We start from the raw sequence: 27,064 nt of genomic DNA, 5'->3' as shown, positions 1-27,064 counted from the left end.
GTGCCAGGGAATTTAAGGCATACTTTTAGCGGGGAGTGATCAGAGAGACCCCTAGCCAGGTATTCAGCCTCAGGCACTAGGGACTGTAACAAGTCAGAGCCAAAGGCCAAATCAATGCGGGACAATGTAGAATGAGATAGGGAGTGGCAGGAAAATCCGGCATCAAGGGGATGTTTACAGCGCCAGAGATCCACAAGACCCAGCTCACCCATGAACCTCGCAAAGGGGGTGGGCATCCTGGATCCGCCGGGGCAGAACTTTTTATGTAGATCCAGTGACGGGTCAAGGACATTGTTAAAGTCACCCACCACTAGAATCGGGACCTGGGGATGTTTACCAATGAATCGAGACAGGCACTCTAGCACCTCAAAAGAAAACGGAGGGGGAACATACACATTCGCAACCATACATTTAAAGACATCCCACATTCCAACTAGAAAAATAAATCTACCCTGTGAGTCTATCAGGGAGTCCAGAGATTCAAACTTAGCAGTAGCAGCGACTAAAATAGAAACCCCCCGGGAGTATTGACTGTGGAAAGAATGGAATTGAACCGGGAACCTCCGTGAGCGGAGGCACCCGACCGAGTCCGTGGTGAGGTGGGTTTCCTGTAGACAAACCAAAGCGGGTCCATGGAGCGACAACAGGGACATCACTGCTGTGCGTTTACGAGAGTCACCAAGTCCCCGCACATTCCATGAGAGGAGTGATCCTTCAGTGGCAGCCATGTGGAATTGTCAACCAGGTAGGGGGGCAGGACAAGCCGCCAAAAGGTATGTATTCCAGAGCCCCAGTGGGGGGCCTGTGCAGTAACAGCAGCAAAAGCAGCGGTGTGACAGGGAAGACAGCAACCCACTCAGGAGACACTGTACCAGTGGAGAGGGCGGCAAGTAGGAATTCACCAAAAAAATAGTTGAGAAAAAAACAAAAAAAAAACAACACAGAACAAAAAACAGAGGATGGCTGGCAGCCAACCAGGCCACGGCCATCCAATCCCCGCAGGGAACAGTTTTCTGGCCCCAGAGGGGCATGGGGGTGTAGAAAGAGGGCCCGAACTCGGACAATCTCAGAGACCCGTAATAGCGTATCCACGGGTCCCAGAACGTGTGAGAACAACGGAGCCATGGTGCAACAAACAAAGCATAGCGGCAGGCTCCTAGCAGTGGAGTGATGGACCCAAACGAACATTATGGACTCTTACTTGCTTGAAGAGCAGATCACTCCGCGGGCGCCCCCAGGTGCCGCTCCTGTCGATCCAACCAGTGGGCCGCCGATGCCGGGGTCTCGAAGAAGTGGACGGTTCCATTGGCGACCACACGAAGCTTAGCCGGGTACATCATAGAGTATACCAAGGGGATGGCACGCAGGCGTTTCTTGATGTCATTAAATCTGGCCCTCTGTTTCTGGAGAGCCGCTGAGAAGTCAGGATAGATAGAAACCCTGGCACCCTGTATTTCCAAACGAGGCTGCTGCCTGGCAAGCTTCAGTATAATGTCACGATCCTTGTAGTGCAAGAGCTTCAGGAGGAACGGTCGGTCAGGGCCCCCCGGTGGCGGGGCCCGGAAAGGCACCCTATGTGCTCGCTCCACAGAAAAAAATGGGGAGAGGTTGTCTTTCCCAAAAGTAGTAAGGAGCCACTGTTCAATGAATTCCACAGGTGCCTTCCCCTCAGCCTTCTCAGGGATGCCCACCAACCTCAAATTGCTGCGACGCAGCCGGTTCTCCATGTCCTCCAGACGATTAATCGCCTCAGAAACCCCCGATGAGTTAATGCGGACATCCTGTATCAAGGGGGGTAAATCGTCCTCTACAGCACTCATCCGGCCCTCCAACGCAGTGGTCCGCTCTCTCATCTTCTGCATATCATGCCTAATATGCAGAAGACCCTCTTTCATACTCCTAACCTCTGTGGATAGCTCAGTCAGAGAGGCACCGTAGGAGTGCACCGCAGTTAAGACGTCCTGAATGGTAGGGACAGCCTGGGCAGCATCCTCCGACGGACCCGGGCGTAGAGGGGTCTCGGGCGGAGCAGTCACCACTGCCCCCTGCAAGATCTCAGCCGGGCCATCATGGTGAGGGGACAACACAGCCGCAGGAGAGGGAGCATGCACCCGAGCAGCAGCCGAGGAGACCGGAGGTGAGGACAGCGGTTTATGCTTTGCAGGATCCCGGGCGAACTTCCCCAGCTTAGAGATGGCGGTGGGTTCCTTTTCGCGGGCCGCGCGCTGAGGGAGCGGGGCGCCGCCATTTTGGGCCTGCCTGGCAGCAGATGCGCCGTCTTCCTTCCTCCTGGTCATGTCGGAGCGGGATGGATAGACGCCCGGAACAGCCGTCGGAACGATGCAGACACGAGCCCGAAGCAGCCTGGCAATTTTTGCGGGTATACGGGTCCACTAAACAGGATAATGGCTATCAGGATGACAGAGCCGAGGCAATGCACGTCTTCTCACATGTACGGTTCAGCCACGCCCCCCCAGCTTCTAACTTTAGTTGGTTCAATTAAGCTTTGACAATAAAACCTGGAAGCTGATTGGTTTCTTTGCAGAGCTGTACCAGATTTTGCACTCTTCAGTTTCAGTAAACAACCTCTACCGAGACCTTTCAGGGTTCACTTCCTCTACTGCAATATTTGGTGAATGGATAGTTTGGCTAAGGAGGTTCCATTTAGGATAGCAGTGAGTGGCAACCCCCTAGAAACACAATCTAAAATAAATTGTGTTTCCCTGTAGATGGTAGTCTTATAACTAAAAAGAACTTTCCACTTCAGTTAATGAGATGCTGTTTGGAACCAGAGGACAGTTTACATGTGCTGTTTTTGGCACATGATGCGTTTTTGTGTTTGTATAAAAATACTGCTACGTGTCCTCATGCTGAATTTGTATTAAGATACATATTTTATAAGGTGTATTACTTTTGAAAAAAGGGTTACATCTGGTAAAGTAATTTCACAGTAATGGATGAGGACTCCTACATTTACTGTCAGTGCCACCCACTGATTTAAATGAAATGCAGGTTTTAATTCAAACACAAGGCAGTCACATGCCAGAGACACTTAAGCATTTGCTGTACAAGCAGAATTTCTTAATATTATTGGAATTAACAATTTTTTCATTGGTGTTCCCATGATGACATATCTTTCCACTTGTCTGTCTTTTACTGTCAATTTTTGCTTAATGCTTCTTTTACTTTTGAAGGTGGAAACACGGGCGGATATTTTGCCATCAATAACACATCGGGGGAGCTCTGGGCCACACGCAGCTTAGATCGAGAGGATGTCAGCAATTTTACCATCACTGTGGAATGCTATGACCTGGGCAGCCCCCGGAAAAGCACCAAAGCCAATCTGCACATTAAGGTCTTGGATGAAAATGACAATCCACCTACGTTTTCTAAGAGCCAGTACCGCACATCTGTCAGAGAAGACATAACCATTGGATCAGTGGTTCTTAGCCTTCAGGCATTTGATATAGACGAGGGCTTAAACGGAGAAGTAATGTACTCCTTGATTGATGATACACAAGGTGCTTTCACTATAAACCGAACAACAGGAAACATCGAGACGGCAAAGGCCTTGGACAGAGAATTTAAACATCAGTATGTGTTTAGGGCACTAGCAACTGACTGTAGCATATATGGTCAAAAAAGTGCTACTGCCAAAGTTATAGTACATATTGATGATGCCAATGATAATGAGCCAATATTTGCAACTAACCCTATTCAGGTCCTTGTTTCTCCCCAAATGTCTGTAAATACAACCATCGTTACTCTATATGCAAGTGACCCAGACCTGGGCTTAAATGGAACAGTGATGTACAGTCTTGTGAAAGCTGATCCACACTTTTACATTAATAGAGAAACTGGAGAAATTAAAGTAATTAAGCTACTATCCCCCGTTACCTTTACAAATGCAGTTCTCAAAGTGGAGGCTTCAGACCTTGGTACCCCAGCAAAAACATCTATAGGTCTTGTTACAGTTACCCTAGAAGGACTGGAAATAGATATTTCCTTTCTCCAGAGTATATACGAAGCCATAATACAGGAAAACAGTGAACCAGGTATGTTTTCTTTTGAAATCTTAGAAAGATATAATGAGTACTCTCATTTATTTCTCCCTACACCACAACACAGCCCTTGAATGCTATTTATGGATTTGTTTTATAGGTTTGGAATGTGCTAATATTATACTAAATTCTTAAATATAATTCTAATCAAAATTGCTAATTTTATTTTTTTGTTGATGCCTGCTTATACTAAATTCTTAAATCTATAATTCTAGTCAAAACTGCTAATTTTATTTTCTGTTGATGCCTGCTTATACTAAATTCTTAAATCTATAATTCTAGTCAAAACTGCTAATTTCATATTCTGTTGATGCCTGCTTATACTAAATTCTTAAATCTATAATTCTAGTCAAAACTGCTAATTTCATTTTCTGTTGATGCCTGTTGGTGGAGTCCCCCACCTCTCCCTGAGTTATCCAGCTATGACCACTACCATAGTCAATAGAAGAAGTCCCAGGCTTTCTGTTTTCTATATATGGAATGCTGAAGAAGTCAAAACTGCTCTTTGGCTTTGTAATAGCGATGAGGCATAACTGAGCATACAAGGGGGGACGGGTGCGTGTGTGCGCGTGTGTGCGCATGTAAGTGTTTTGTTTATGATTTCCCCTGCAAGCAAAAACTGTGCAAGCCCCAAGGAGACATCCATGCAGCAAACTGGCCCGTTCCAAGTATAGGGTGTAGAGGAGTAAGGGACTCATGTACATTTCTTTGTAGGAAATGTAATTCCCCATGTTCTACACCATGCCTCATCCTAATGTATACATTACTCCATCTTATTTGCACATACACTCAGCAAATATTACAATAGGTTCCCACACCGGTATGAAGACTGTGTTAAGTACTGCTTACTATTGTGAGGCTATGTACTGTAAATATTAATAATTATAATTATAATTATATAACATGACATGAGGCATTTCGTTACAGACTATTGCCCAATATAACAAGACAAAAAGATTTCCAAGCTCTCCTTACCGACCAATCTGCGACCAACCAAATTGACCTGTCCAACAGTACGGGTTAAAAACAGGGGTTTAGTTGCCCAATATGCTAGAGCTATATGCTTTAGTATAAATGGTAGTAAATTAGTAGAATATTACGCTGGATAGGACAATAAAGTGACAGCTCCTCTGTAACATTGCCTGAGATAAATGTTTTTGCGTGCTTTATTCTAATCTTAAAAATCTGTCGTTGCAAATTCATTAAAACTTCAACACATTCAGCAAGATTATGACAGGACATTAGAGTGATTGCTCCTTTTTCATATAGCCTGAAATTAATGTTCTTGTGTGCTTTATTCTAATCTGTAAAATCTATTGTTGCAAATTCCTTAAAACCTCTATACACTTTCAGCGAAGTTATGTACTTTGCTAGCCACAGAAGCAAGGAGAGAATGCAGGTGAGAATTTTAGACTTAAAATAATTAATAGCTTGCAATGTGCAAAAAATGGGTGAATTAGGAAGTACACAGAAACAAGTGGAAGCGAAGATGGTGGGGTCTTTGATAAATGAGTTAAATGTCAAAAGAGCATCGGGCCTTGTGGCTGTAAGATTCACAGTAATATAGATATGGCTATTTATTCTGAGACCTGCATTTTCCATTTAAGAATTAAAACACCCATTCATCAAACATATAGATAAAGACTGTGCTTTAAACCCTATGATGAACAACCACAGAAGTCCCTGTCTGTGAATGTGCACTGTATACGTGGCAAATAAAAGGAGATTATTGCTGTGTAACTTTACACATCAATTATTTAATATCACACACTTTTTTATACATATCCCTCTTTAATTGTTTATTCCTTTCTGTGTATTGGGTATATTGGTTAGTAAACTTGGTGGTGTATTTTTATATACACCTGTATGTTGTGCATATGTTCTGTCTTTACTACACAATTTTTTAATGCAGGTTCATCAGTTGTGACCGTAGAAGCCAAACATCAGAATCCAAATGGAGATGCCATATTTTACAGCCTTATCAGTGGCGTCAAAGGGACCTTCATGATAAACTCTGAAACAGGTATTATATTATATGTACAAGATCAGTGATGCATTTACAGTGTGGTTAACAACAAAAATAAAATAACAAAATACAGATTTTTTTTTTTTTAATCATTTATTGACCTTTAACAATTTAGCTCCTTTATAAAAAAAGATATTTGGTATCTTAGCCACAAAACTCATTCACTCTGAATTTTGCTAGAGCATGATGGGGTAATGGAAGTGATGTCAGTTTTACCTTATAACATTCAGTTTGCAAAGTAACCAGCCAGTAATCCTTTAGTAAATCAACGCCACAAACAAACTGCAGCCACCCCAACCTATAACTGGCCTTTGCAGCACAGAGCACATGGAAGGGAGAAGTAGTAAATCAACCCCACTTGGGGCTTCAGGGTTGCTCAAATGTTTTTCAGACACATAGGATTTACTAAAGAAAAAAAGGCTGTTCACTTAGTTTAGAAAATAAGGTGATTTGGTGTTCACGTCAATTATCTACAAACAAAAGTTCCTTCTTTTTTAAATGCCCTTTGTATTCAAAGTGAACACAGCTTTATTTTATTTGCTAATAGCCCTGAACTTTAAGAAGTTATGGAGTTAACTTAGCCAACAGATATTTCCTATAGCTAAATTATATATTACATTAAAGGGATGGTCCATGGGCCAAGTTAGAATTCTCTGTCTTGCCCCACAATGACCAATTTATTAGAATTTACACCTTTGATAACATGCTTCATGTTACACCAATATTATGATATAGCATGAAATATGGCCACATTCCCTAACCCCAACTCCCCCCCACTCCCTTTTCCCGCACACATACAGTGCATCCGGAAATTATTCACAGCACTTCACTTTTTCCATATTTTGTTATGTTACAGCCTTATTCCCAAATGGATTTAATTCATTATTTTCCTCAAAATTCCACAAACAATACCCCAATATGACAACGTGAAAGAGGTTTGCTTGAAATCTTCGCAAATGTATTAAAAATATAAAATGAAAAGTTTACATGTACATAAGTATTCACAGCCTTTGTCATGACAATCAAAATTGAACTCCTGTTTCCACTGATAATTCTTGAGATGTTTCTACAACTTGTTTGGAGTCCACCTGTGGTAAATTCAGTTGATTGGACATGATTTAGAAAGGCACACACCTGTCTATATAAGGTCCCACAGTTAACAGTGCATGCCAGAGCACAAACCAATCCATGAAGTCCAAGGAATTATTTGTCTGTAGACCTCAGAGACAGGGTTGCATCGAGGCACAGATCTGGGTAAGGGTACAGAAACATTTCTGCAACATTGAAGGTCCCAACAAGCACAGTGGCCTCCATCATCCGTAAATGGAAGAAGTTTGGAACCACCAGGACTCTTCTTAGAACGGGCTGCCCAGCCAAACTGAGCGATCAGGGGAGAAGGGCCTTAGTCAGGGAGGTGACCAAAAACCCAATGATCACTCTGACAGAGCTCCAGCATTTCTGTGTGAAGAGAGGAGAACCTTTCAGAAGAACAACCATCTCTGCAGCACTCCACCAATCAGGCCTGTATGGTATAGTGGCCAGTTGGAAGCCATTCCACAGTAAAAGGCACATGACAGCCCCCCCAGGAGTTTGCCAAAAGGCACCGGAAGGACTCTCAGACAATGAGAAACAAAATTCTCTGGTCTGATGAAACAAAGATTGAACTCTTTAGCCTGAATGGCAAGCATTATGTGTGGAGGAAATAAGGCACCGCTCATTATCTGTCCAATATCATCCCTACAGCCTAGCATTGTGGCAGCATCATGCTTTGGGGATGTTTTTGAGTGGAAGGAACTGGGAGACTAGTCAGGATTGAGGGAAAGATGAATGCAACAATGTACAGAGACATCCTTGATAAAAACCTACTTCTGAGCACTCTGGAATGAAGGTTCATCTTGCAAAAGGAAAACAATCCTAAGCACACAGCCAAGATAGCTAAGAGTGGCTAAGGGACAACTCTGTAAATGTTCTTTAGTGGCCCAGCCAGAGCCCAGACTTTAACCCGATTGAACATCTCTGGAGAGATCTGAAAATGGCTGTGCACTGAAGCTTCCCATCCAACCTTATGGAGCTTGAGAGGTCCTGCAAAGAAGAATGTGAGAAACTTCCTAAAAATAGGTATGCCAAGCCTGTAGCAACATACTCAAAAATACTTGAGGCTGAAATTGGTGCCAAAGGTACTTCAACAAATTATTGAGCAAAGGCTGTGAATACTTATGTACATGTGATTTTTTCATTTTTTATTTTTAATAAATGTGCAAAGATTTCAAACAAACTTCTTTCATATTGTCATTATGGGGTATTGTTTGTAGAATTTTGAGGAAAATAATGAATTGAATCTATTTTGGGATAAGGCTGTAACATAACAAAATGTGGAAAAAGGGAAGCGCTGTGAATACTTTCCAGATGCACTGTACCTGAAGTATGGGCTGTTTCTTGCTCCAGGTTGTTGTAAGTTGAATTCAGCACAGCTATGCTTGGCTCTGCCCACACAGCCACATCATCCATTCATGGGAATCTGTAAAGAAGTCCCATCTGCCACTGCGGCAGAGATCCTGCTAAAGCAGGGCAGTAACTGCATTTGTAGTTCATTGGTTTCTTCTCCCAACCCCATAACAGAAAGTCCATACCTTTTGGAAGACCAGGGGTTTGGGGTAAAGCAGGAGCCTGTGCATTGCACCTGTGGCACACTGATCACAGTTTCAGCTCCCTGCAAACTTGAATGCAAAAAATGTTTTCACATTTTCTATTAATTCAATGTTGGTACATTTTTTACATTTTTTGAAAAGGTGGACTATGCCTTCAAAGTTCATTCTCCTTCAATCATTTTCCAGCACGAAATCTGTTTGGTAGCCATTTTAGTAAATTAGTCTAGTTGGTCAAAAAATAGCTTGTGAATTGCTGCCAGCTATATTAAATCTACAATACACTATTTATAATTTTCCTGTAAATAGTATTTAGCTGCATTCGTAATATTTATTTGTGTTAAAAAAAATGGACAGTTTAATAGCCATACATTTGATGACATTTTCCTATTTGTAGAAGTTGGTTTCATTGTGGATCTTTTCGATCTCCTGTATTTTGTCTAACAGGAGAGCTCACAGTGAGGGAGCCTTCGTTCCTTGATGCAGAAGCCAACAAGAAAATACATTTAGTCGTATCTGCCGCAAGCAGTACTTCTGTGGCATACTGTGGAGTTTCACTATTAATCCAAGATGAAAATGACAATGTGCCAGTGTTTGATCGAAACCATTATATAACTTCTGTTTTGGAAGGTCAAGGATACAACCTGCTTGTTCTCCAGGTACAGTAACTGAATAAAATTCTCTTTCTGATGGGTTTGGTTCATGGTATTTATTTAGCATCTACACTTGCGGTCAGTTTTTAAATGTTATATAAATATAACCGGAAATTAATTAGGTTATTTATTAAAGGATTCGAGAATCTTCACTCAAAATTTGGTAAATATTCACTTCAATTACCCAATTGTGTAAAAGAAAATTCCTGAAACTACTCATATGCAGATGCTTTTCACATGATTTGAAAATTGAAATGAATATTTGCACAATCTTTGAGTAAAGATTCTCAACTCCATTAGTAATCAGCCTCAACATTTCAGGTGTTTTTCTCATCTGTGGTGCCGAATAATTATCAAATTTACACTGCTTTTAATCTTAATTTATATCCCAACTCTAAAGTATAATATGTTTTGCTAATACAGCAGTGTATTTTTATGTAATATTTCATTACCGCCAGATTTATAGCAAGAAAATGGTAGGAAATGGTATGTGATTATAAATTTTCTTTGCCTGAGACCACAACATAAATTTGTTAATACTCCACTACTGCAGCTACTGCCAGTTGATATATTTTCTGTGCTTCAAACGCCCAGCTCCATAATTTATAACATAAAATCACAAAGAGTTTAGGCTCCAAGTACTCACTGCTAAGTTTTTTTCTCAACCATTTTCCTACCACGTATTGAAAAATACATTGAGGCAGTAATAATGCTAGATTGTATTAGGTATAGTTCCAAAACTGACCTCTTTGTATTATACTGCACTATTTTTATATAACATTGACACATTAAAAAATGCCTAAGCTGACTTTGTGCCCATTTGTCTCCCTTGTATTGGTTTGGGCAGATGCAATGTCATACACCAACATGTACTGCAATTTCTATTAAATGTTCCTATAATGCCTGTCAATGGCTGAAAAACCAGACATGAGCGTTATTTGGCCAAGACACGTTAACACACCACATATTTTTGAACTAGCACAATTAAAACAAGGGCAAATCTCTGCACATGTATAGTAAATCACGTGTGTTATGACACATAGGTGTGAATGAGCCCTTACAAGAACATTAAATCTGGATATAGGGATGGGGCTTTGACATTATGCAGTCTCAACGTGTTTATCATTGACTATGCACAAGCCTGTTTTGTGGCAAAAAATAATTCCCCCACACACAGTTATTATGTATTTGAAAATAAAAAGTATGGGGGAGACAGTCTGGGTTTGCTGCAGTCAAAGCCTTGTTCAGATAGATTTAACTCTTAAGATGACCTTAGATATGAGATAGTCCCTCAGTACATCCAAAATCAGCCAGATAGGGCAAATATATCATATGTATGGGCACCACTAGGCTCCACCAGACAACCTTGGCCAGCTGGATTTAGGAGAAAATGGTGATGGATATCTTCCCCCATGATATTCTGAGTTATGGGTTACCTAATTAAACTTAAAATATACCTAAAGCCAAACATTTTTTTTTCTAGTTTTAGATAGAATGTTGAGAGTTGGGAACCCCTGTCAAGTTTTTATTGCTGTCTGAGTCCCTGCTGGGGAGACACCCCATCAGAGTTGCCAACCTCCGGCAGCATTTTTTACTGACAAAACTTGGGAAATGTACTGTAATATTTTGTACTTATACGTAGCATATGTGTTCCTCTGCTATGTGGCACTTGATGATGCACTTTCTTCCCAAAAATATGGTCTTGTACAAAACATATGTAGTGGAGCGCCTTATTACATACTATTCTCAAATGCAGGCATGAGCTCCATTTTTATTCTGTTTCCCAGAATCCCCTGGGCTCCCACAAGCTCCAGGGCTCTTGGACATGCCCAATAAGTATAAATTGCTGTCTCTTGCCTGCCTTTGGTGCTATCAGAGACTGCACCTGATGAGACAGAAGTGACTGGGCATGTGAGCTGTAACCAGGTGAGTAGTCTGCCTACTGTGTTTCAGGTCTATGGGCCACCTGGTTTAACCAGTTCTGGACCGGAAGATTTTCCCCCTTAACGACCAGGCTCTATTTCGCGCTTCGGCACTGCGTTATTTTAACAGACAATTGCACGGTCGTACGATGCTGTACCTAAATAAAATTGACATCCTTTTTTCCTCACAAATAGAGCTTTCTTTTGGTGGCATTTTATCACCTGTGTGATGTTTATTTTTTGCGCTATAAACAAAAAAAGAGCGACGATTTTTTAAAAAACAATATTTTTGCACATTCTGCTTTATGACATTCTCAGAAAAAAAAATAAAAAATCTAAATTTTTTAACATTTTAGGACAATTTGTTTTCTGCTACATATTTTTGGTAAAAAAAATCGCAATAAGCGTACTTTGATTGGTTTGCGCAAAAGTTATTGCGTCTACTAACTACGGGAAGGATTTATGTCATTTTTTTTTTTTTTTTTTACTAGTAATGGTGACGATCTGCAATTTTTAACGGGACTGTGACATTGCGGTGGACAGATCGGACCCCTAACTGACATTTTTTACACTTTTGGGAGTACCAGTGACATTACTACAGTAATCAGTGCTAAAAATATGCACTTATGCATTATGTTACTGTAATAATGCCATTGACAGGGAAGAGGTTAATACTGTTGGTGATCAAGGGGTTAAATGTGACCCTAGGGGAGTAATTCTAACTGTGGGGGGTTGGGCTTGTGAGATAGAGAGCAGGATCACATGGTGTGTGTGATCATTGCAGGGAGAAGGACGGGTGGCAGTGTTTAGATCAGCCAACCGCCCTTCTCCCTCAGCGGGGAGGGATCGCCAGTTTCAGGCGGCAATCGGAGCCGCCTGACACGCGCGCCGGCTTCCCCGCTGCCGAGCGGGGGCAGGAACACACCACCGGTATCATGCTCGCCCCCTAGCTCCTCCCAGGCAAATTACGTATATGTATATGTGATTCTGCCTGTAGGTGCCACTCTGCCGCCGTTTATATACAGTAATCGGTTGGCAAGTGGTTAAGCATCTTGTATTAGTATGCAGATTCCTTCTTAACCCAAGTCACTACATAGAACACTGTGCATCCAACCATTATCCTGAGTATCTGGAGCAGAGATCCTTCCTGCAACCACCCTGTGGAGCAGGTCTAGAGATCCCTTCAGCTGCCCACCTGGAATACTAGAAACTTCCTATCTCTCTGTTAGAGAGGTGTTCCAAGGGAAATGCAAGTAATCATTAGTACTGACTGATTATTTGCCTCTACTCACTGTTTCATAGACTGTGCTGCCACCTAGTGACCCTTTGAGCAAACTGCTCCATGGTAGCCTTGCTATTGCAACCTTTTAATTTTCTGTTGTACATTGTATTATAAGCATTTTTTTTTTTTTTTGTTATATTGTATTACTTTGCCACTTTGACTTTGTTGGCATTGTCAGTTCCTACTCTGAATCTATTCAGTAGCCTGTGAGTTTAACCACTTACTGACCAATGTAAGAATATAAATATCCTATCAACAAGCACTTATTACAAGGCACTGTTTTTTTCAGCCAACGATTGACTGTTTTGTAAAGGTGATCATTTTTACATTGCTGTGATAGATGTACTTGTACATTGATTTTTTTTTTTTTTTAGTTGGTCTTTATTTGTCAGTATTGGATACCCACCGAATACATTCACACTCCCAGTAAGAGATTTGGGACTTGATTGAATGGTTTATGTAGTGATAATCAACATGTGTTTTAGAACTTTGGGGTTGATTTACTAAAATGGGAGAGTGCAAAATTGAGTGCAGCTCTGCAGAGAAACCAATCAGCTTCCAGGTTTTTTTTGTTAAGCTTAATTGAAATAGCCGAAGTTAGAAGCTGGTTGGCTACTATGCACAGCGGTACCAGATTTTGCACTTCCCAATTATAGAAAATCAACTGCACTGTTTCTTCTACTTTTATGCACTTTGTGATTCTAAAACAATGTTAAAGTATACATTTATTTACACTTGTGCATGTCTTTTCTTGTCTTTATATGTTTTTTTACACTGAAATAAAAAATAAAAGTTTCTTTGTAATGTTTATGCAATTCTTGTCTATTTTATAGGTTTTTGCTACTGATGCAGATAGTGGGATGAACGGGCAAATAGATTACTCATTTGTGGATGGCAATGAAAATCAAGCTTTTTTAGTAGATTCCAGAAGGGGCATTATTACAACTAATGCTATTCTTGATCGGGAAATAAAATCCTCCTACAGGTTTGTTACCTGTCTTAATATGTAGTCTACTGTATTTTATGTATTTGAATATGTTTTTGGTCTGACTTCATTAAGAACAATAACAATGTGTTTTTAGGATTGTTTTTCACAGTCTCCCCTCTTTAGTCTTGATTATTTAACTAATCATATGTTTGTCCACTGCATTGTGATGTCAGCATGAAAACTGGGCATATGCCAGACATCATAGCATGTTTCATGTAAAAGCGATTCCCATCACCAATAATAACTACTTCTTATATGGGGAGATCATGAGACGTGTTTGTGAACTTTAGTGGGGAAATCTTGGCACTGAGGTCTACTGTAGGCAGGACATAAGAAACTGTTGTGTAACTCCACACAGCAGTGTTTGCCCAATACTGAAATACGAGTGTTCGATGGATATAGCCCTAAATAAGAGATGGATTAAAACCAAATTGGAGCCCAAGGGTAAGTGAAGGTTCTGATTATCTTGGTCCCTTTGACTGAACAACATGATTGGAAATGTATTTTAAATGTTAAAGCAAACATTCTTTTTGCTATCTGTAGACTTAAAAAGTTTGCAAATAAATACAGAATTATGTAAAAAAAAAAGCTGATATCCTTATATCTTAGAGAGTATTGGAAGTATTTTCCTCTACTTTTATTGTTTTATATCAGTTATGACTAAAGTCATAAGTGCTAAATTAGCAATTAGATGGCAATTTAAATTTAATGGTGCATGCCACCTCATAGACTTACTTCTTTAATGTAGATCTGACAGCTTTATTGTGCTCCCAGAGGATAGCTATTGCTACATGCAGGATCTCTGACAGGAGAGAAGTCCTCAAACACAGCATCTCTGACCCAATCCCCCCCACCCCTTTCTGCTACCCATTTTTAGAAACCTTTTTAAATTTGTGAATGAGTGCAAAATACAAAGGTTTATATGAATGGGCAGCAGCAGGGAGGATAGACACAGCAGCTGCATGCGACTCTGCGCCTAAAGTTGTTGAGACCAGAAGATCAAGCATCAGTGATCTGAACTTTTAGAAATAGCTACCTCCTAAGCTCTGTAAAACTGCTAGATCTAAATTAAAGAGATAAGTCCATGAGTTGGCATGCACCTCGTTGGCCGTAACTCCTAGTGTGCCTTCACATTTATCAAAGTGGCTGAATTCCTGGAGTTGAGCTTTCAAGCTGAACTAAAGGAAAACCACAAATTAAATTTAACATTCATGTTTAAGTCCTCTTACCTGCCTAAAATGTTGTAATTCATACCATTCAGTCCTGAGATTTACACAGACCTGATACATAGCATAAGTTGCCTGGTCACCTGACTTTTTTGCTGCAGCTAAACAATACAGCTTGATCTCCATCTCTCAGCAACAAAGTGATGAGTTCATCTCTTTGCTCTTTTCTTCTGTAAGCACATCCATTTTTATCAGATGTGAATGCAGGAGGGCCAAATGGCTTAGAGTGCTGCTGTACAGAGAAATACAAAAGCTGAAATAGTAAATGTTTGTGGTATTTAAATATTACATGATTTTTTTAAAGAAATAGATAACAGCAATTTCAGCAATTTTATTTTATTTTATTTATTTATTTTTTTTTTTTACTCTAACCTAGAGTTTAGATTTATTGTTTAGAAATATTGACTTGAATAGTTGTTGCTATATGCAAAGCTTCTCTGAGCTCTCTAATTTATTATTTAGCCTTAAATCAGCAGAGGTTATAATAATTCAGTGGTATATATTTGTTGGATAGTTGTGCTTTTATCGAGTTAGCTTACATATCCTTTTCCATTTTCCATTTTGCCAAAAATGTAATCCACCATAAATCTGGCATTGTCTATTTCTAGTAGAGAAAAGCTAGAAAAGGAACTTTACTCAAGGTGGTGTGTTTTTTAAACTTTTGGCATTCCAGCGCCTTTTTTTTCCTGCCTACTTGTCATATTTCTTTACATTTCATATTAAAGTTGCAACTTCTCTTGCCAACACTTTATAAACTAGGAGATAACCAGGTTTGCAGAAAAATCAAGCATGTTTAAACAGTATTCCTTATCTTTCTTTATAGGCTCCTAAGTACTTGTGGTAGAAAATACTATACCTTTTCTAGTGTTGAAATTAAATTAGGCAACAAAAAACAACCCGCAATTTGAGTGTTTTCTTATCCCTTAAATTACCTAACCTTATTTTTTTAAGTATCACTATAATTACCATAATAATAAAATAGCACCTTACACACTCCATTTAAACTTTTAATACCTTTACATTATATTGTGAGGGTACTGTACTATATATAAATATAAATATATATATATATATATATATATATATATATATATATATATATATATATATATATTTATTTATTTATATATATATATATACAGTGAGGGTAAAAAGTATTTGATCCCCTGTTGATTTTGTACGTTCACCCACTGACAAAGAAACACTCATTCTATAATTTTAATGGTTTACTTTTTACAGTGGGAGACAGAATAACAATACAAATACCCATAAAAACGCATTTCAAAAATGTTATAAATTGATTTACATCTAAGTGAGTGAAATAAGTATTTGATCCCCTATCAATCAGCCAGATTTATGGCCCCCAGGTGTCTTCTTTACAGGCAACAAGCTGAGATTAGGAGCGCTCTCTATAAGAGAGTGCTCCTAATCTCAGCTTGTTACCTATATAAAAGACACCTGTCCACAGAAGCAATCAATCAATCAATCAGACTCCAATCTCTCCACCATGGCCAAGACCAAAGAGCTGTCAAAGGATGTCAGGGACAAGATTGTAGACCTACACAAGGCTGGAATGGGCTACAAGACCAACGCCAACCAGCTTGGTGAGAGGGTGACAACAGTTGGTGCGAGTATTCGCAAATGGAAGAAACACAAAATAACTTTCAATTTTCCTTCGGTCTGGGGCTCCATGCAAGTTTTCGCCTTAAGGAGTTTCAATGATCATGAGAATGGTGAGGAATCAGCCCAGAACCACACTGAAGAATCTGGTCAATGATTTCAAGGCAGTTGGGACCATAGTCACCAAGAAAAGAATTGGTAACACACTACGCCATAAAGGACTTAAAACCTGCAGCGCCGGCAAGGTCCTCCTGCTCAAGAAAGCACATGTACAGGCCCATCTGAAGTTTGCTAATGAACATCTGAATCATTTAAAGGAGGACTGGGTGAAAGTGTTGTGGGCAGATAAGACCAAAACCAAGCTCTTTGGCATCAGCTCTACTTGCCGTGTTTGGAGAAGGAAGAATGTTGCCTATGACCTCTAGAACACCATCCCCACCATCAACCATGGAGATGGAAACCTTATGCTTTGAGTGGTGTTTTTCTGCTAAGGGGACAAGACAACTTCACCACAAAGGGACAATGGACGGGGCTATGTACTGCCAAATCTTAAGTGAGAACCTTCTTCCCTCAGCCAGGGCATTGAAAATGGGTCATGGATGGGTATTCCAGCATTACAATGACCCGAAACACATGGCCAAGACAACAAAGGAGTGACTCAAGAAGAAGCACATTAAGGTCCTAGAGTGGCCTAGCCAGTCTCCAGACCTTAATCCCATAAAAAATATGTGGAGGGAGCTGAAGGTTTGAGTTACCAAATGTCAGTCTCAAAACCTTAATCACTTGGAGAGGTTCTGCAAAGAGGAGTGGGACAAAATCCCTCCTGAGATGTGAGCAAACCTGGTGGTCAGCGACAAGAAACATCTGACCTCTGTAATTGCCAACAACCGTTTTGCCACCAAGTACTAAGTCATGTTTTGCGAAGGGGTCAAATACTTATTTCACTCATTAACATGCAAATAAATGTATAACTTTTTTTAAATGCCTTTTTCTGGATAATTTTGTTGTTTTTCTGTCTCTGACTGTTAAAATAAACCTAACATTAAAATTATAGACTGATCATTTCTTTGTCAGTAGGCAAATGTACAAAATCAGCAGGGGATCAAATAATTTTTCCCCTTACAGTATATAACACTCTACAATTCTTCTTTTATCCACCTGTCAAGCAATATGTTGATGTCTTTTCTGTATTATTGTAATTTTTAAAAAGTGAAGAAGACACTATATACATATGTATCCTGGTTCCTATTGGTGGAATCTTCACTTGTTTGAGGAGCAAAGCCACCCACAGAACCTTGCCTACACCGCCACCATATACTGTGGCTCCATCCAGGTCCCTAAGTAACTACCGTATCCAGTAGTTGGGTACAGCTGGCAGATATCATAATCACATACATGTACCTCACATCTAAGGCAATAAATCTCACATGTTATTTTATTTAGGCAATCATCTGTCCATCATGCTGCTTTTACAATGATACCAATACAGCCTTAACATTCTGTGAATAGACCTTCAACTATCTGCTATAGTGTTGAGCAAACACGGACTGTATTATTCGTGTTCGTACCGAATAATTGGATTTTTTTTACCCGAACACGGACACGGACACTTTACTGTATGTTCGGGTAAAAATCCGTGTTCGGTCGTTTTATTTCCGGGTTTTGCATGCTTTGGCGCTCTTTTCATGGCGGGCTTTCAACAGCCAATCAACAATCGTTTAACTGGTGTGCCTTAAGCCATCCCAGCCATGCCTGCAAATGTCTTAGTAGCTGTGATTGGCCGTCTGAAGCATGTGACCAAGTCTTTATAAGTTCGAGGCAGCCGCCGCAGCAGCGTCATTCTGCTGCTTAGCTAAGGGACAGAGCACACATCAATGTGCTGGCTGCTGATTAGGGAAAGATAGGCAGGAAAAAACCATTTGTGTCCGGATAGAATTGAGGGACAGGTCGGAGTGTTTAGGCAGGGCGAGTTGTAGGCATTTTAGGGATAGAGTCTGCTGAATTATAGGGTCAGTGTCTTCTACAAACTACAATCGATATTGCTGTGTGGGGGGTGGGGTGAATCTGCACTCAATCCTGATCTACGATCTCTTCTCAATCCTGTTAGGGACAGAGTCTGCTGAATTTTAGGGAAACTGTGTTCTACAAACTACAATCGATATTGCTGTGTGGTGTGGGATTGGAGATAGGCAGGTGTCAGTGATCCACATCCATTTTTCTGTGTGTGAGCTGCAGTGAACACAATCTTTTTGGGCTGCAGTGAACACAATCTTTTTGGGCTGCAGTGAACACAATCTTTTTGGGCTGCAGTGAACACAATCTTTTTGGGCTGCAGTGAACACAATCTTTTTGGGGTGCAGTGAACAAAATCTTTTTGGGGTGCAGTGAACACAATCCTTTTTGGTGTGCAGTGAACACAATCTTTGTGGGGCGCAGTGAACAAAATCCTTTGTGGGGTGCAGTGAACACAATCTTTTTGGGGTGCAGTGAACAAAATCCTTTTTGGGGTGCAGTGAACAACATCCTTTTTGGGGTGCAGTGAACACAATCTTTTTGGGGTGCAGTGAACAAAATCCTTTGTGGGGTGCAGTGAACACAATCTTTTTGGGGTGCAGTGAACACAATCTTTTTGGGGTGGAGTGAACAACATCCTTTTTGGGGTGCAGTGAACAAAATCCTTTTTGGGGTGCAGTGAACAAAATCATTTTTGGGGTGCAGTGAACACAATCTTTTTGGGGTGCAGTGAACACAATCTTTGTGGGGTGCAGTGAACACAATCTTTTTGGGGTGGAGTGAACAACATCCTTTTTGGGGTGCAGTGAACAACATCCTTTTTGGGGTGCAGTGAACACAATCTTTTTGGGGTGCAGTGAACACAATCTTTGTGGGGTACAGTGAACAGAATCTTTGTGGGGTGCAGTGAACACAATCTTTGGGGGGTACAGTGAACACAATCTTTTTGGGGTGCAGTGAACACAATCTTTGTGGGGTGCAGTGAACACAATCTTTTTGGGGTGGAGTGAACAAAATCATTTTTGGGGTGCAGTGAACAACATCCTTTTTGGGGTGCAGTGATCAAAATCCTTTTTGGGGTGCAGTGAACACAATCTTTTTGGGGTGCAGTGAACAAAATCCTTTGTGGGGTGCAGTGAACAGAATCTTTGTGGGGTGCAGTGAACACAATCTTTGGGGGGGTACAGTGAACACAATCTTTTTGGGGTGCAGTGAACACAATCTTTGTGGGGTACAGTGAACAGAATCTTTGTGGGGTGCAGTGAACACAATCTTTGGGGGGTACAGTGAACACAATCTTTTTGGGGTGCAGTGAACACAATCTTTGGGGGGTACAGTGAACACAATCTTTTTGGGGTGCAGTGAACACAATCTTTGTGGGGTGCAGTGAACACAATCTTTGGGGGGGTACAGTGAACACAATCTTTTTGGGGTGCAGTGAACAACATCCTTTTAGGGTGCAGTGAACACAATCTTTGTGGGGTGCAGTGAACAACATCCTTTTAGGGTGCAGTGAACACAATCTTTGTGGGGTACAGTGAACAGAATCTTTGTGGGGTGCAGTGAACACAATCTTTGGGGGGTACAGTGAACACAATCTTTGTGAGGTGCAGTGAACACAATCTTTGTGGGGTGCAGTGAACACAATCATTGTGGGGTGCAGTGAACTCAATCTTTGTGGGGTACAGTGAACACAATCTCATACTTCTGAAGATTTGAGGGTGCTGCCTGTTCCATACTCCCCCTACTCCTCATCTAGCCTTTTAGGGGTACAAACAATAGTAATTGGGGCCTAGTGTGGTTGTGTACCTGTGATATACATACACTTTTTTTGGATCATATTTTCTATTCCGCTATTTAATCAAAAACCTTTGGGGATCAGTTAAATTGGGGGATAGTCTGTGTTGGTACGTGTGAGAGAGATCCACCTTTCCAAGTTGTTGGGGTTCATCTCATACTTCTGAAGGTTTGAGGGTGCTGCCTGTTCCATACTCCCCCTACTCCTAGCCCTTTAGGGGTACAAACAATAGTAATTGGGGCCTAGTGTGGTTGTGTACGTGTGATATACATACACTTTTTTTGGATCATATTTTCTATTCCGCTATTTAATCAAAAACCTTTGGGGATCAGTTAAATTGGGGGATAGTCTGTGTTGGTACGTGTGAGAGAGATCCACCTTTCCAAGTTGTTGGGGTTCATCTCATACTTCTGAAGGTTTGAGGGTGCTGCCTGTTCCATACTCCCCCTACTCCTAGCCTTTTAGGGGTACAAACAATAGTAATTGGGGCCTAGTGTGGTTGTGTACGTGTGATATACATACACTTTTTTTGGATCATATTTTCTATTCCGCTATTTAATCAAAAACCTTTGGGGATCAGTTAAATTGGGGGATAGTCTGTGTTGGTACGTGTGAGAGAGATCCACCTTTCCAAGTTGTTGGGGTTCATCTCATACTTCTGAAGGTTTGAGGGTGCTGCCTGTTCCATACTCCCCCTACTCCTAGCCTTTTAGGGGTACAAACAATAGTAATTGGGGCCTAGTGTGGTTGTGTACGTGTGATATACATACACTTTTTTTGGATCATATTTTCTATTCCGCTATTTAATCAAAAACCTTTGGGGATCAGTTAAATTGGGGGATAGTCTGTGTTGGTACGTGTGAGAGAGATCCACCTTTCCAAGTTGTTGGGGTTCATCTCATACTTCTGAAGGTTTGAGGGTGCTGCCTGTTCCATACTCCCCCTACTCCTAGCCTTTTAGGGGTACAAACAATAGTAATTGGGGCCTAGTGTGGTTGTGTACGTGTGATATACATACACTTTTTTTGGATCATATTTTCTATTCCGCTATTTAATCAAAAACCTTTGGGGATCAGTTAAATTGGGGGATAGTCTGTGTTGGTACGTGTGAGAGAGATCCACCTTTCCAAGTTGTTGGGGTTCATCTCATACTTCTGAAGGTTTGAGGGTGCTGCCTGTTCCATACTCCCCCTACTCCTCATCTAGCCTTTTAGGGGTACAAACAATAGTAATTGGGGCCTTGTGTGGTTGTGTACGTGTGATATACATACACTTTTTTTGGATCATATTTTCTATTCCGCTATTTAATCAAAAACCTTTGGGGATCAGTTAAATTGGGGGATAGTCTGTGTTGGTACGTGTGAGAGAGATCCACCTTTCCAAGTTTTTGGGGTTCATCTCATACTTCTGAAGATTTGAGGGTGCTGCCTGTTCCATACCCCCCCTACTCCTCATCTAGCCTTTTAGGGGTACAAACAATAGTAATTGGGGCCTAGTGTGGTTGTGTACGTGTGATATACATACACTTTTTTTGGATCATATTTTCTATTCCGCTATTTAATCAAAAACCTTTGGGGATCAGTTAAATTGGGGGATAGTCTGTGTTGGTACGTGTGAGAGAGATCCACCTTTCCAAGTTGTTGGGGTTCATCTCATACTTCTGAAGGTTTGAGGGTGCTGCCTGTTCCATACTCCCCCTACTCCTAGCCTTTTAGGGGTACAAACAATAGTAATTGGGGCCTAGTGTGGTTGTGTACGTGTGATATACATACACTTTTTTTGGATCATATTTTCTATTCCGCTATTTAATCAAAAACCTTTGGGGATCAGTTAAATTGGGGGATAGTCTGTGTTGGTACGTGTGAGAGAGATCCACCTTTCCAAGTTGTTGGGGTTCATCTCATACTTCTGAAGGTTTGAGGGTGCTGCCTGTTCCATACTCCCCCTACTCCTAGCCTTTTAGGGGTACAAACAATAGTAATTGGGGCCTAGTGTGGTTGTGTACGTGTGATATACATACACTTTTTTTGGATCATATTTTCTATTCCGCTATTTAATCAAAAACCTTTGGGGATCAGTTAAATTGGGGGATAGTCTGTGTTGGTACGTGTGAGAGAGATCCACCTTTCCAAGTTGTTGGGGTTCATCTCATACTTCTGAAGGTTTGAGGGTGCTGCCTGTTCCATACTCCCCCTACTCCTAGCCTTTTAGGGGTACAAACAATAGTAATTGGGGCCTAGTGTGGTTGTGTACGTGTGATATACATACACTTTTTTTGGATCATATTTTCTATTCCGCTATTTAATCAAAAACCTTTGGGGATCAGTTAAATTGGGGGATAGTCTGTGTTGGTACGTGTGAGAGAGATCCACCTTTCCAAGTTGTTGGGGTTCATCTCATACTTCTGAAGGTTTGAGGGTGCTGCCTGTTCCATACCCCCCCTACTCCTCATCTAGCCTTTTAGGGGTACAAACAATAGTAATTGGGGCCTAGTGTGGTTGTGTACGTGTGATATACATACACTTTTTTTGGATCATATTTTCTATTCCGCTATTTAATCAAAAACCTTTGGGGATCAGTTAAATTGGGGGATAGTCTGTGTTGGTACGTGTGAGAGAGATCCACCTTTCCAAGTTGTTGGGGTTCATCTCATACTTCTGAAGGTTTGAGGGTGCTGCCTGTTCCATACCCCCCCTACTCCTCATCTAGCCTTTTAGGGGTACAAACAATAGTAATTGGGGCCTAGTGTGGTTGTGTACGTGTGATATACATACACTTTTTTTGGATCATATTTTCTATTCCGCTATTTAATCAAAAACCTTTGGGGATCAGTTAAATTGGGGGATAGTCTGTGTTGGTACGTGTGAGAGAGATCCACCTTTCCAAGTTTTTGGGGTTCATCTCATACTTCTGAAGATTTGAGGGTGCTGCCTGTTCCATACTCCTCCTCCTACTGCTCAACCATCCTTTTAGGGGTACAAACAATAGTAGTTGGGGCCTAGTGTGGTGGTGTACGTGCGAGATACATACACTTTCTTTTTGATCATATTTTCTATTCCGCTATTCAATTAAAACCTTTGGGGATCAATTCAATTGCGAGATAGTCTGTGTCGGTACGTGTGAGATCCACCTTTCCAAGTTGTTGGGGTTCATCTCATACTTCTGAAGATTTGAGGGTGCTGCCTGTTCCATACTCCTGCTCCTACTGCTCAACCATCCTTTTAGGGGTACAAACAATAGTAATTGGGGCCTAGTGTGGTTGTGTACGTGCGAGATACATAGACTTTTTTTGATCATATTTCCTATTCCGCTATTCAATAAAAACCTTTGAGGATCAATTGAATTGCGGGATAGTCTGTGTCGGTACGTGTGAGATCCACCTTTCCAAGTTTTTGGGGTTCATCTCATACTTCTGAAGATTTGAGGGTGCTGCCTGTTCCATACTCCTCCTCCTACTCCTCATCCATCCTTTTAGGGGTACAAACAATAGTAATTGGGGCCTAGTGTGGTTGTGTACGTGCGAGATACATACACTTTTTTTGATCATATTTCCTATTCCGCTATTCAATAAAAACCTTTGAGGATCAATTGAATTGCGGGATAGTCTGTGTCGGTACGTGTGAGATCCACCTTTCCAAGTTTTTGGGGTTCATCTCATACTTCTGAAGATTTGAGGGTGCTGTCTGTTCCATACTCCTCCTACTCCTCATCCATCCTTTTAGGGGTAGAAACAATAGTAATTGGGGCCTAGTGTGGTTTTGTACGTGCGAGATACATACACTTTTTTGGATCATATTTCCTATTCCGCTATTCAATAAAAACCTTTCTAGGGCAAGATCTTAAATTACAGAAATATGAGGAGACCGTCAAATAAGGGCCGTGGCCTGGGTCGTGGTGCTGCTGGTAGAGCTCCTGTTGCAAGGAGAGGACGTGGTCGATCTGTGCCAGCTACACGCACAAGTGAAACACCTTCCTCAAGTGTGAGTAGGCGACAGAACCTGCATCAGTATTTGGTAGGGCATCAAACGCCCCTAGAAGTGATGAGGCCAGAACAAGTTGAGGCGATAGTAGATTGGTTTGCTGCTGACAGTGCCTCCAGTTCCTTCACATTGTCTCCCACCCAGTCTACTGCAGAAAGGTCAGAGTTGGCACCTGCAGCCAATGTCCAACCGTCTTTCACCTCACCCCCTTGCAAATCAGGCCAGCAGTCTGAGCCCCAAGCCATACAGCAGTCTCTTATTCTTTTTGAGGACTCTGTCAGCAGGGTTTCCCAGGGCCATCCACCTAGCCCTGCCCCAGAAGTGGAAGAGATTGAGTGCAGCGATGCCCAACCACTTATTTCTCAAGATGAGTACATGCAAGGATCATCGCAGCACGTCTCCGATGATGACGAAACGCAGGTGCCAACTGCTGCGGCGTTCAGCATTGTGGAGACCGACAAGGAGGGCAGGGGTGAAGACTGGGTGGAAGATGATGTGGAGGACGATGAGGTCCTCGACCCCACATGGAATGAACGTCATGCAGGTGACCTGAGTAGTTTGGAGGAAGAGGCGGTGGTCGCACAGAGCCACCAGCACAGCAGAAGAGGGAGCAGGGTGCAGAAGCGGAGCGGCCGTGCCCTAGACACTACGCCCGCTACTGCCCAACGCAGCAAGGGAACGAGCGCACCAAAGTCAGCTCAAAGGAGTTCTCTAGCGTGGAAGTTCTTTAGAAAATGTGCTGATGACAGGACACGAGTGGTTTGCACCCTGTGCAATCAGAGCTTGAAGTGAGGCATAAACCTTCTCAACCTGAGCACAACCTGCATGATCAGGCATCTAAGTGCAAAGCACGAGCTGCAGTGGAGTACACACCTTCAAAACCAAGAAACGTCTCTGGCTCATCCTGCTTCCTCTTCTGCTGCAGTCTCGGCCGCTCCAGCCACATCTGTAGTGATACCGGCACCTGCCACCCCGCAAACAGACGATCTGTCAGCAACACCACCACCTGGGTCACCAACAACCATCTCCACAATGTCCCGTGGAAGCGTTCAGCTTTCCATCTCCCAAACACTTGAGAGGAAGAGGAAGTACCCCCCTACCCACCCGCGATCCCTGGCCCTGAATGCCAGCATTTCAAAATTATTGGCCTTTGAAATGCTGTCATTCCGTCTGGTGGAGACGCACAGTTTTAAAAACCTTATGTCGGTGGCTGTCCCACAGTACGTCGTGCCCAGCCGCCACTACTTTTCCAGGCAAGCCATCCCTTCCCTGCACAACCAAGTGGGGGAAAATATCAGGTGTGCACTGCGCAACGCCATCTGTGCCAAGGTCCACCTAACTACGGATACGTGGACCAGTAAGCACGGTCAGGGGCGTTATATCTCCCTAACGGCACACTGGGTAAATGCAGTGGCGGATGGGCCTGAGGCGGATAGCAATTTGGCGCATGTCCTTCCACCACCGAGGATTGCAGGGCGCTTCAGTTTGCCTCCTGTTCCTAACTCCTCCTACTCCGCTTCCTCATCCTCTACCGCCTCCTCATCCGGACAGCGTAACACCTTCACCACCAACTTCAGCACGGCCAGGGGTAAACGACAGCAGGCAGTTTTACAACTTGCCTGTTTGGGGGACAAACCACACACCGTGCAGGAGTTGTGGAGGAGCATGGAACAGCAGACAAATGAGTGGTTGCTGCCAGCGAGCCTCAAGCCCGGCCTGGTGGTGTGCGATAACGGGCGAAATCTCATAGCAGCTCTGGGCCTAGCCGGTTTGACGCACATCCCTTGCCTGGCGCATGTGCTGAATTTGGTGGTGCAGAGGTTCCTTAAAAACTACCCCGATATGTCAGAGCTGCTGCAGAAAGTGCGGGCCGTTTGTGCGCACTTTCGGCGTTCTCACCCTGCTGCTGCTCGCCTGGCAGCGCTGCAGCGTAACTTCGGCCTTCCCGCTCACCGCCTCATATGTGACGTGCCCACAAGGTGGAACTCCACCTTGCACATGCTGGAAAGACTGTGCGAGCAGCAGCAGGCCATAGTGGAGTTTCAGCTGCAGCACGCACGCGTGAGTCGCTCTGCGGAACAGCACCACTTCACCACCAATAACTGGGCCTCCATGCGAGACCTGTGTGCCTTGTTGCGCTGTTTTGAGTACTCCACCAACATGGCCAGTGGCAATGACGCCGTTCTCAGCTTAACTATCCCACTTCTATGCCTCCTTGAAAAAACAATTCGGGCGATGATGGAAGAGGATGTGGCACAGGATGAGGAGGAGGAGGAGGATGAAGAGGTAACATTTCCAAGGCTTTCAGGGCAGTCATTCGCAAGGGGCTCCGAGGGTGGGTTCCTGCACACGCAAACGCCAGGGACGCAATTGTCCAGCAGGGGCACAGTTCTGGAGGATGAGGAGGATGAGGAGGAGGAGGAGCTGGAGGAGGAGATGGAACCATGTTCACAGCAGGGTGGCACCCAGGCCAGCTCATGGCCATCACTGGTGCGTGGCTGGGGGGATACAGAGGACACGGACGATACACCTCCCACAGAGGACAGCCTTTCGTCGCCTCTGGGCAGCCTGGCACACATGAGCGATTACATGCTGCAGTGTCTCCACAACGACCGCCGAGTTGCCCACATTCTAACTTGTGCTGATTACTGGGTGGCCACGCTGCTGGATCCCCGTTACAAGGACAACGTACCGTCCTTAATTCACTCACTGGAGCGCGATCGCAAGATGCGCGAGTACAAGCGCACGCTGGTAGACGCCATGCTGCTGGCATTCCCATCTGACAGCGGGGCCACAGTGGAAGCACAAGGCAGAGGAGGAGGAGGAGGAGGTCGCCAACGCAACCAGGGC

The 27,064-nt window shown here is 42.6% G+C and overlaps 1 protein-coding gene across 1 annotated transcript in view; it reads left to right on the top strand.

The window, feature by feature from the left end:
• Nucleotides 1-27,064, top strand: part of DCHS2 (dachsous cadherin-related 2) — a 440,911-nt gene that overhangs the window by 390,657 nt on the left and 23,190 nt on the right. Inside the window, exons 13-16 of the mRNA XM_082256296.1 lie at nt 3,195-4,055; nt 5,974-6,084; nt 9,180-9,391; nt 13,423-13,574. Of these exons, the coding sequence (XP_082112422.1) occupies nt 3,195-4,055; nt 5,974-6,084; nt 9,180-9,391; nt 13,423-13,574 (1,336 nt within the window). The remainder of the gene's footprint in view (nt 1-3,194; nt 4,056-5,973; nt 6,085-9,179; nt 9,392-13,422; nt 13,575-27,064) is intronic.

This window comes from Pelophylax lessonae (assembly GCF_965119305.1).
Source record: "Pelophylax lessonae genome assembly, chromosome: 1".
Classification (NCBI taxonomy): domain Eukaryota; kingdom Metazoa; phylum Chordata; class Amphibia; order Anura; family Ranidae; genus Pelophylax; species Pelophylax lessonae.
Note: the sequence above shows the minus strand (reverse complement) of the source record. Positions and strands in the feature narration are given on the sequence as shown.